This window comes from Antedon mediterranea, chromosome 2, assembly GCF_964355755.1.
Source record: "Antedon mediterranea chromosome 2, ecAntMedi1.1, whole genome shotgun sequence".
Classification (NCBI taxonomy): domain Eukaryota; kingdom Metazoa; phylum Echinodermata; class Crinoidea; order Comatulida; family Antedonidae; genus Antedon; species Antedon mediterranea.
Genome location: NC_092671.1, coordinates 3,107,910 through 3,120,577, shown reverse-complemented (window position 1 = coordinate 3,120,577; position 12,668 = coordinate 3,107,910). Strand labels below are relative to the sequence as shown.

At 29.3% G+C, this 12,668-nt stretch overlaps 1 protein-coding gene and 1 pseudogene across 3 annotated transcripts in view; both read right to left on the bottom strand.

Moving 5' to 3' along the window:
• LOC140040065 (uncharacterized) overlaps positions 1–12,668 on the bottom strand; it is a 54,024-nt gene that overhangs the window by 14,346 nt on the left and 27,010 nt on the right. For 2 of the 3 annotated variants that reach the window (XM_072085725.1, XM_072085726.1), the window contains one exon: positions 10,798–10,888. In XM_072085725.1, the coding sequence (XP_071941826.1) occupies positions 10,798–10,888 (91 nt within the window). Of the gene's footprint in view, positions 1–283; positions 312–4,909; positions 4,970–9,235; positions 9,276–10,797; positions 10,889–12,668 lie in introns of those variants that run through there. The other variant, XM_072085729.1, reaches the window with a different exon arrangement.
• On the bottom strand, positions 3,111–3,228 carry LOC140041732 (5S ribosomal RNA; annotated as a pseudogene).

The following is a 12,668-nucleotide window of genomic DNA, read 5'->3' as shown; positions in this document are numbered from 1 at the left end:
AGAATATGCAACCACTGAGATTGTCTCAATCTCATTGGATAACTCCTTTCACTCGTAACAAGGTACGGTGATACGTGACTAGTTCGTATTTGTACATGCGCGCAACGAAGATCAAATTAGCACGCCCTCATCTTTAGCTTCAATTCACAAGGCAGGATCTCCGAAGAGATACTCTACTCTGCCCAGATGTACATATATATTTTTCGAGATTGATAGAAAAGGGGATTGCGCAACAAAACAATGGAAGCAATACAAAAAAATGCGAATGTTAATATAACATTACCTCAGCCGTGATCTAAACCATCCAAGCTCTGAAATATTCAAAATGTTGGCTACAAGTTAAAATGTTGAAAGGACAAGAATGTACGCCAAATAAATAGTTTTGTTAAAAGTATAGAGCAACTGAAAACATACTAATATACATGATTGTGTGTTATAGAGAAGTGAAACAAACATGCATAATGACACTCAACAAAAAACAATGGTTTTATTACATTCTCAAACATGCACATATCAATATATAGAGTTTTAATCAAAGAGATAGAGAATTTATAGACAATGGCATAGAGGGTGCAAACCACTCCTTTTTTTGTTAATGAAACATGATGATAGTCAGGGGCGGATCTAGGATGGTTTTACCCTGTCTTAAAGCAGCCATCCACTAAAATTTGCATCCTATTCAAAATGTGAGTTAATTTATAAGAGGAGCTTAAGCTATACCTACAAAGCCTATATCCCAAAATGTTTCTGTTTCAGACTAAAATGGCTAGGAGTACTCCCTCTTTTCACTTAAAATGATTTATTTTTGTACACAGCAATTAATAGTTCACCCACACATTCTAGTCAAGTTTTAAAGATTTATTAGATGGTCTCGACAATATTGGAATTACATAATTATCACCTCCCACACCAATTTAAAAAAAATCCTTGCAATTTGCACGAAAATTACTTTTTCTATATTTGTTTATCAAAATTAAATCTTGATATTCATAAATCAAACATAGAATTCCAATACATTAATCAAATGAAAATATTTTTAAAAAACTACTTTAAACTTGTCTCCCAAATTTCCTATTCTTATAAAAGCTAAATTATTAAATAAAATACATGGGAAAAAAATATATCAAACTACAAAAAACTAATGAAACCCTGACTAAAAGCAAAACTGTGACAAAACGAAAATTTAGTTTTGTATAAATAATTATATATAAAAGGAATAGCTATTATATTATTTTCACACTATCCAAGTGAAATGCAAGATGGCTGAATATTGGTGAAGAATCGATTAAAGTAAGATTCATATCAACTCAAAACAAACATTAGTGTCTATAATTTCACTTAAGACAACAAAATACAAGCTAGACAAACAGAATAAAATCAAGTTAGACAAGCCGTATTATGAAATGCTTTTAACAGTATGGTTCGTCTTACATTAAACTGTCATGTATTTGGTTTTCTATTCTACTAATAAAATAAACGTGCATTAACTAATTTTTTTTTTTTTGTTTCATAATGATTTATAATTCATTTGTTTTTTGTTTCTAAAGCTCTGTCTATACTACCAAACTTTGTGACAAAAAAATGTGATGTGCTCATATGGACATCATGATGTCATTTCAATAACTTATTTCGGCTCATCACACTTTTTTTGTCAAACTAATTTGATAGTGTAAACAGAGCATTAGGATAAATATTTGATTTCAGTATTTATGAATTCTATTTTGAAATAATGATTTTTAACGATTCGTTTTATATCAAATTATGAAAAATATGAAACAAATCAAGATATTAAAAATTATATTTATCAGATTACAAGATTTTATGTTGCTTATATAACTCACTTTAAGGCAGAATTTTCCTTTTAAAATATATCAAATTTTTAAATGTCTCGAAATTGAAACTACATATTGACCGTGTAAATTCTAGCTACTTTTTAAATGTCACAAAATGTTGTAAAAATAGTTCAGAAATGTTAATGGATTCAGTCGACAGAGTAGATTTTATACATTTAATACCCTGATAATGAGAAGCCGTTTGAACATATTATGGTTAACACTTGATGTACAGGGAGTAAAAAACAAATATTCATCAAATATTTCTCATAATACATACAGTACATTAGCATCTGTCTTTAGAGAAGCTCCTATTAAGGGACACTTTATTGTTTTTCAACTAACAAGAAGCAAATTTATGAATAGAAGAGGGTGATCTTAATATAAACCTGATATGGGCTTACTTTTATGGTAATTTACACTATTTAAAAGTTCCATCACATTTTAAATTCTCACAACCACTAAATAATAAGCTAAGAGAAACTATAAGATATTTAGCAAGGCAAGTAGTTGTTTTAAATTACCCAAAAAATTGTATTGTTAAAATATCTATGTATCTAAAATAGATGAATTGTGGCCACCATTAATATAGCATTCTACGGTGTATTGCACATGCTAGGCAATTTCAATTGTTTCACACTATCAAGTAATAGCAGCATACAGAAATCAATAATTTTGCACATGGTGAGAACGGTAGAATCACAATAGCAATATGATATCAACATGCAAACGACGAATATATAATCCACGCAACGTCAATCATTAAATTATTCAATAATTGGAAGGACGAACTTGTCGTAACCGCCAAGTGCCATTTCGTGGTGTTAATTCTAAATTAAAAATTCCATCAACGACTGTATAATATTTCGCGTACTAATTAAAGAAGTGAATCAAACTCCTAATCAAAATCAATATGGCTGACGGAAGATCAGAACTACTAATTTATTTAGTGATGTCTTTAATTATTATATATTATTTATTTTCTACAACCCTGCACACCCCACCCTCGCATTGTAAGCTTGCATAATAATTTGCTACATTGTTTAGCAGTATAAATAATTTATTTTTTATTTTATTTTATTCAATTGAAACCAACAGCGATAATTACCGCCACTAACAGGTTTGATACAAACAAAGCCAGGACTGTTTAAATCACCTTGATCGGTCCTACATTGATCAAGGGCTTCACCTTGACCAGAGAAAAGGCAGATACTAGATGCAGGGGCTGCCATAAGAGTCAGCAGTGCTGATTTCAAATGCCTAACAGGACCCCAGCTCCATATACAGCACCCAATATTCCCAGATGGTCTCCCATCCAAGCTCTTACCAGGCCCAACGTTGCTTAACTTCGGTGATCTGACGAGAACCGGTATTTCAACGTGGTAAAGCCGTATTTCAATTAAAACATATAATTTATAATTGTATCCATAGCCTGTTTATTTTTAACACATCTTTTAAGTAGCTTTTATTCATAGGATGGATAGTCACCTTTTTCTAAACCATGTTTCTTATGAGGCTTGGGTAGTTGTTTTGGTCATGAGAATTGATCCTAAGACTTTAGAAACGGAAGCAAGCATGGTAACTGACAAGCCACAGTGCCACTAATTATTTATGTAAATTATCAAGAATAAAGCTCTGTCACTATTAAACTAGATGACAAAAAAGTTTGAGATGCCCAAATATGGTAGTGATATGCCCAAATGTGGTAGTGATATGCCCAAATGTGGTAGTGATATGACATCACCATGTCCATATTTATGGGCACATCACATTTTGTTGTCACATAAAGTTTGATAGTGTGGACATAGCTTAAGTCAAATTTTGTAACTCCAGTTCAAATTTATTTGACATTTACGTATAGTTTGTGTAAAGTTTGTGTAAACATGATTAATCTAGATGAATGAATAATTATTAAAGATGTTTTATCTATTAATTTGATAATGTCATCCAGAATAATATTATATAAAATGATTGATAATGACATATTGATAATTATGCTCTTGATAACATTGATTGATATCGATATTATGTGTCATTGCTAATCCTACTGTAGTATGCGTAACAACATGGTTACATTAAATCTATATTATATGACGAACACTAACACATCATTGTCAATAATGTTGTAATGATGTAGCAATTTAATACTGTTATTTACATAGATGAATACTGTTGTCATTATTACATACAAATAAAATAAATATAAACAAACGAAGAATGAAGAATGGAAAGTGATGTATGTCACTTCTAAATTGTCATGTTATAATTTTAACTAAATGTCATTTACATTAAAGAATCCCACTGACAAAATAATTTTTAACAAATTTTTTGTTGCCTTTTTGTCATAAAAGAAAAAAAATTTATTTACCTGATCAAATTGTAATTTCAAGAAAAAAAAATAGTCAACTTGAAATCGATGAGTCTTTGGTTAAATTCAACTTCAACAATTATTTTTTGGGGAGAAGGGGAACCTTCTCTTCTAAATAACTCAATAAAATCAAATTACAAAATGGCCTAATCAAAGTTGGATTACATTCATCTTTATTTTTTAATGTTTGGAATCCCAATAAATAACTACAGTATATCTTAATAAATACGGCATTTTTAGTTTATTCATATTTATAAATTTAATACATTGTTATAACAATAGTTAGGCAATGTAGCAATGATAATAGAGATGAAACCTAATGTTGTATACAGAGTTGTAAGAACAGAATATCATTGTGAACACTACACGAATAAATTAAATTTACACACTGCATGTTAACTTAATAATATTACAAGGATGAAAGTGAATTACTATCGTGAAACAAACATAATGTATGGTTTGACACTCGTGAGATTCTAGAACAATGATAAAACTCTGTTTACGCATTTAGAAATGTACATGTATATACCTTTCTGGTTTTAGTATTAACAACAGGAGCATGCATTAGAATAGAGAAAAGAGACAAGAGAATCACAGATGAAATGCATATTAGTATAAATAGAAGCTTGCAAAAGGTGTTGATGGCCAAACAAAACAAATAAACAAAGCTATTTCGTAAACAACAACATATACATATAAAAACAATAACCTTTCGAAGGGCAAAAAATTGCCCTATCCGCAACCACATGATGATGGCTGTACTCTGTATCTGAAGTATAAAGTATAAAATTAAAATATTTCAAACAATATTCTCTTCTGTAATATTAATAATACCCACAAAAATATAAAAAACTATGGTACAATAATTTATATAATATATATCTAATTCTACGTGACTATATACTGTGTGTAATTTGTTTATGTATGTTTTTTTAACGGAAATAATATCCTATCATAAATAGGTATGCCTACACTGTATTACAGAATGGCAATCAAAATGTTAATATAATGAAAATGTATATTAATGTATATTAGTATATAAAACAAACAAAATAATTTTTTAGAATATTAAAGTGATGATTTAAAAGTTAATAAAATTTAAATATTAGGAAAGAACGGAAATATAAATTAAAGAAAACACTACAAAAATGTGGAATATGGAATCCGTCATTGAACCCAATTGAACAATTTTTCCGAAGAATAAAATTCAGACATTTTTTCTAAAAACTGAAGACACGTTTCAAAGATCTTAAAGCGATATATATTAACCCGACAAGAATTTCATAAATAGTTCAATATAAAGTAAGGTTTCAAGAACGTGATTGAAATTGAAAGGGAATAGAAAATGATAAATGTGTGTAAATCTCCTACATTTTAAATTATAGCAATATACTACGGTACCGTGAATAAAATGAAAATGGGTAATTTCAACTACTGTATTAACTTGAAGTTTCATTAATTTCAAAGAAAATATAAAATAATAAAACATTTTAAAGATATGAAAAATTGGAGATTACAAATATTTATAAAGTTTCATTAATTTTAAACAATATATTAAAAAATAAAAATCTTTTTTTTTTTTAAATAAAAGGGGAGAATTTACAAAAAAAAATCTTTAATTAAACTGCAAACAAAAATATTAACAAAAAATAAAATTCATTTAAATAAATGGAAAAAGGGGATGGTTATAAAGAAATAACTAATGTCCAAAAAATTAACAGAAAACAAAGAAATGAAAAATAAGGAGGTTTAATACAAATAAATATTTTTTTTTATTGAAATTTGAATAAAATCAATAACTGAGTTTGCCATTTAAATAAAATGTTAAAAATCAAAATTCAAAAACATGATGAAACAGAATTTAAACAAACAATAAAAACAATGACAGAAATCGAAACAATGATGATTATAAATAAAGAGCAATAATTATTATGTAAAATAAACAGTTACTAAAATGAAACTACATTTTGTTTAAATTTTAATGAAAGTTAAGTTTAAATGAAAACAAAAAAATGTAGGTCACATAAACGGAGCAATGAGCGTTGTGATAATAGAGTTTGTTGTTAAGTGCGAGGTGTGGTTATCTAATTATTATGGACTTTGATATTATTCGTGATTAGAACCGCTGTAATCAAATGCCTCATTTCATTGTCGTGAAGCGTTTATTAAAGGCAAATGCCAGAGGAATTTTCATCAAACAATACCGCTTTTTTTACGCACTTAAAGTTGTTTCATGTTTTAAATACATCAGGGCATAAACTATGTTGGCGTTGCATCTTGTTTTATGTTGTAGTTATTCAGTACTGTCTAGGGAACAAGACAAATTGATTACCATTAATTGCTTCAGTTCTATTAAAACTTCTCCTTTTCAAAGACTTAATTCGTATACAGTAGAAGCCCTTCATTGGAGGGGAGAGGGGAACACCCATATTTAGGGCACACCCATTTCAGGGCACACTTCTATTCAGGGCACATCCCTATTAAGAACACACCCCTACAGTAAGGAGGCACTATATCAAAAAATGAACTGGGACAAATATGTTTTTTAAAAAAAAGCAAACACCTATATTCAGAGAACACACCTATTAATTAAAGGGACTTTGTTCGGTCCTGAAGGTGTCCCTTTAATGGGTGTTCTACATATTAGTCTTTACTACATATTAGTCTTTCAATATATTATATTTTCTAATTTTGAATTTTATGGCAATATCATTAACTTTGTCTAGGAGGCTTACGTTATTATATTATTATATTAAATTATCTCTATAGATATTGAACTACTTTAGAAGTTAAATTAGATAAAGTAAATGGTAGGATTTTCTACAAGGAAATTTATTTATTATTTTATTAAAGAAACAATGTTTAATTTTTGGATATGAAATCTATGAATAAAGTATTAAAAAAAGTACATGTGAGTATTGATGTGGGTTATATGGAATTAGAATGCAGTAAAAGAACCAAACCACAGTTAGTGAGAATTATATGTATCGTATTAAAAATACAAATATAGATCACACTGTATGATGATGATCACACTGCATGATGATGATCACACTGCGTGATGATCACGAAGTGCGACGATCACACTGCATAATTATCACACTTCATAACGATCATACTGCATAATGATCATACTGCGTAATGATCACACCATTATCAGGACATACTGGTATCAGTAAAATTACATCGAAATACTGCACAGATTTTGCAGTATAAATTTAAAAATCATGAATATGAAAAATAAAATAATTTGAAAATCTTTTTTAATATTCATACTGTATGTACAGTTGCATTATTGTACACATAAAAAATCATTAAAATATTTCATATTAGCATAAGTGTAGAATTTTACTGTAATGAAAAATCATTATATAATAAACTATACACTATGCAAGCTTTGGACGGATGTCACAAACGTTTGCTGAGCATACGTTAAGAAACTGCATGCATATAATTTTAAAATAAATGTTTAAAAAAAAACACAAATATCGTTATAGCTCGAGAAAACTGTATTAAACTAGCACTGGCAACATTCTTTGCATTCTTGAAAGCCATACACAAAGAGCGTTTAGATGACAACCATGTTGTCAACCATAAGTCAAAGGAGTCTACAATACGTTTCTCATCATATAAAGTAGAAATAACATAACAAACGAATAATTTTTAAATGATTTTTAATTCTATATTAGAAATAAAAAAATGATGTGATTTGATCATTGTTAATAAACACTGTAGTTTTATACACAGTATCTGGTTGTTTATATTAGTAATATTATTAATACAAATATGATGTTATGTGCCATATTTTATTTAGTTTTTGGAAAGTGATAAAACATGGGTTGAAAGACTATAATATAGAAGAGTCTAAACTAAAATGAAACAAAAAATAAATGTTAAAAACTATGAACCATTACTGTAAAACTAATGAACAATTTACAGGAAAAACACATTTTTCAAATGTAGCATTGAGTGCCGTGTTGTATAAGAAATATACTGTATTGCAAGTACTGTGTAAAGAGTGTTAAATACTGTACAAATTACTATATAGTAGAAATACAGTATAAATACTGTACAAATGCAGTAAAGATACTGTACATGCTCTGATTGCGCAATATTAGTCATGAGATTAGTTGTGGATTTTAATGATAAAAATACATTTTTTTGAGGAATTTGTCCATAGCAGGTAACTTTAATCAATTATTGTGAGTTGTGAGTGTGATTGAAGCATGTTTTCATCTGTGGGTGTAAAAGCACATGTACACTGTACAGTAACATGAGGTGTGGGTAAGGTTGGCACACTAGAGGCTAGACAGTGGAGAGGGAACGACTATTCCATGGTAGCACTATACAAAGCAAGACATCGTTTGACGCATCACGTTCATATAATATCATGCGTTTCTATCACCGAGTTTAGTTACGTTTGTCAATACTACTGTACACAACAGAAAAATATAAACATATTAATTGCATTCTAAGAAACCTGTAATATGGTTTATCCTTAACCATTAAACATAAAGTAAAGGTGAGAGAGATATACGGTGGTAATAGGTGAAGACTTCAAAATAGAATGAAAAGAAAATTGGCTTAGGATTTTGTATGTAAAGTGTATTTATTTTTTAGTAAAAAGCTAGATTAGAAACACGAACAAAATGAGATCAATATAGAATTGTGGGTAATAATAATAATGTATTACTTATGACGACCAAGCCGTAAAACGTAGACATAATCAACATAAACAAAAATGATGTTAATAATACTACTACGCTATTCTTGTACAAAAAGCAAAATCACAAAATGAGTAATGTTTTTTGTAACTAATAAAGCATTTTATATTATAGTGACCCTACACTGGTAATTATTAATTATGAAACTAAAAGTTAATCAACATGCAGAAAGCCAGCAGAAATCAAACAATTGTTGATGATGTTGTTATTAAGAATAATGTTATTTCATGCGAGCTGATATGCAATGCAAAACACAAGAGTATAAGTTGATATTTGAAATGTCCTCAACCCAAATTGTCTAAGTACATTACATAGTAAAACATGTGTTCCATCTTCTGTTCTGGTGATACACTGTCCATACAGAAAAATAAAACAATGAATGTGTGCTAAAAATAGATCAACAATAATTACACACAATCACTCTTCCACTCTATCGGAACTGTATCTTAATTTGTTCAGTGATACATCAGCACATGTGACAACTACAGAACACATGTGACAACTGTATCTCAGGAACTATTTTTATAGTTATGGTATACATTTATGGGACTATGTATTAGGAAATTGCCATGATACAGTATTATGGAATTGTATCTATCCATGGGATAATCAGCTACTAGTTAAACTCATCACCACAAATGAACACAAAAGGACATTTGGAATTTCTTGTTTAATTTATTCATACTTTTTATAAATATTTATATGGTATACTTATTTTTGGAACACTAAACAAAAACCTGTAAATTAATTATCAAGTTAGTTAAATGATTTCAATAAAACAAAAAAATATTAAAAATTATGGCTTATTGTAATATTTAAATACCTCCAAAATTTGAAAAATTTTATTTTAAAAAATGTACAAGAAACTAATTATCATATTGTTGGCATTCATGGAAAAATTTAGTGACGTCAGGAGTCTGACAAATGAAAAACCACCACATTTTTCACACAATATTTAATTTAACTATCTACTGTAGTCTCAGACGAATAGAAAAAAATAGTAACTCAAAACACAGTTAAGTTAGTAGAAATAAAGTGAGACCCTATTACTTACCGTAAACAAGTTATGAAAATTGCTTTTGCAAATCGTTGAGTTTAATCAATTACTGTTAATATACTCTGTTTCGGGTAATTTAAAAACAGAGTACCACTTTTATCAGTTTCATTTTTAACTAATAAAGATAGATAACACATACAGTAGAACATCTAATTTAGGACCAGATATTGGAAAAAGAAAATTTGATGTCTTTTTATTAGGATATCCTTGTGTCATCAGAGTGTGGACAAGGTTGTCCAAAGAAATTGGCCAAAATGAACATGACCATGTGTATTGTATCTTTCACAGTTTTACCTTCCGGACACACATTAGTGTTGCATGCATCACGGTTGCATTAACTTATGTAAAAGGTTATACTATGAAATCATAGTTTACTGTATGTGTATGATAATATAATCAGATCCATAGGTCTTACTGTATATTAATAAACAAACATTCAGTTTTAACCATCAATAAAAAAAATGTGTAAAATATATGTGAAAAAGAAACAAAAAAATTTTGTAAAAACAATTTTCAAACCATAGACAACTAAACTTGCATCTGGATATAAAGAAACACAGACTCAATGGTAACTTACCTTTTAGTTGATAAAATAAACTACAAAACAATAAAACACAAAATAAATAAATCCAATTAAAAACAAAATAGATTTCAGCTCAGGATCAAACATAAAAATCCGAAATTCTTTCCAGTAAACCGTTAAATGGACTTTAAATTTATGGATATTGTAGAAAACATCTGGTTTTGTTTATGTTTCCGATTTGGAGACCAGGGAGAAAAGATAAAAAACATTTGGATAATTATTAAATAGCATACCTTGACGATCTGGTTCAACAAGAACTTCTTTTGCGTCGTCGTCACCAGCCAAGTCACCCTTCAACATCATAAACCCACTGCCTTGGTTTTCCTATATAAAAAGCAAAATTAATATTTAATGTATGAAGCTTCTAGCACTAGAAAACAGATCGAAGCATTTTTATTGACATTTTTATTTTATAACTTCCCCGTTTGTACAGCAGTAAAATCCATATTCTTGATCACAAATAGAAATTAAGGTGTTTTATATACATATATTTGACATGCTGAGAATTTACATTATAATTATAAATATGATATCACACTGTGTAGAATTTGGACTTCCTTATACATTTAAATATCTTTAATGATATAATTAAAATGTTGATCATAAGTTAATTAAATAATGATTGGAAATTAAATTAAAATGACTGTACATCTAGATTACTAGACAATAATCATTTTTATTAGTTACAGTAGTTGTAGAATGATGTAGTAGTAATGTTATTCCTGTATTAATTACACAATCTTAATTATGAATATTCATGAGCAATAGTACTTTCAGGATTGGCAAACCTATGAATATTCATTACCTACACCACTGATGCACATAGTACTGTACTTTTCTTTTAGGAAACTTATGAATATTCATGAGCTACACAACCAGTGCCCACACTGTATTTCTTTTCAGGAAATTTATGCATTATTCATGAGCTACACACAACCAGTGCCTATAGAGACTTCCGGTCTGTCTGTTTGGCCCCAATTTCACAACATCCAACTGATACACTTACAATTACACTGTAATTATTACAAATTATATCCATTTACAATTATTTTCTTGATTTAATCAAATTAAATTAATCTTTTTCTTATATTTCATTTTCCAACCATTAAGTTGTAATAATAACTAACATTTTCTCTATAAACGATTTACAAACACGAAAGGTTATTAATAGCGTGTTTGGTCACATGTTCTATTCTTTCTAAAGTCATGAAAAGTTACTATGTTAAAAGTAAAAATTAATAGTTGGAATTTTGCAGGTACATGTAAAGTAATTATAAAATGAATATTCATGTTATAATATTCTTCAAGGAAATCTTTGACCTTTCTCCAAAATAAATGTGCAATATAAAAGATGACCAAGAATGCGTGTTCAGTCGTTCTCTTCCAAGAAATTTGTTTCAAAACACATTTTGTGGAAAATTTGTAAGTATCTGTCCATTGATTTTGTATACTTCCTACAGTATGTATTTTTAAACATTTCACTGATGTAGTAGGAAGAGGATTCACTGGAAAACCCACATTAGGGATTAGGCAGAGCTCAAGACTTCTCAGCCAAACAGCATTAAGTCAATCAATTCATTCATTTATTCATTCTTTATTTAGCCTTCAAAATCGAAATACATTTAAACATAGGTAACAAAAACAAGACAGGCATAAATCTAAGGAGGCAAGGATAAAGCGTGGTTCCCACTAACAACGCAACGCAAGGACGTAACGCAACGCAAGTGAATTGACCAATCACAAGCGATGTCTTATTCGCTTGTGATTGGTAACTGTCTATAACTTCGCTTGTCACTGGTTAAAACGCTTGCGTTGCGTTTACGTCCTTGCGTTACGTTCTAGTGGGAACCAAGCTTAAGCGACGAGTAGTATGGAACGTCATAGTATGGAACGGTAAATGCGTCTTAATATCACATATCAGTACTAACGCTGCAGGTTTGATTGCCATAAGCAAAAGCAATGTTGTATGAGTATTTTTGTTTTTGTTCCTATCTATTACAGTAACCCCTCATTTGGGACCCCCCTATGCAGGGGTCACGGTTCCACAAAACGAAGTAAATGTTTGTTTTAACACCATAGTCAACTATTCAGGGACACCACTACT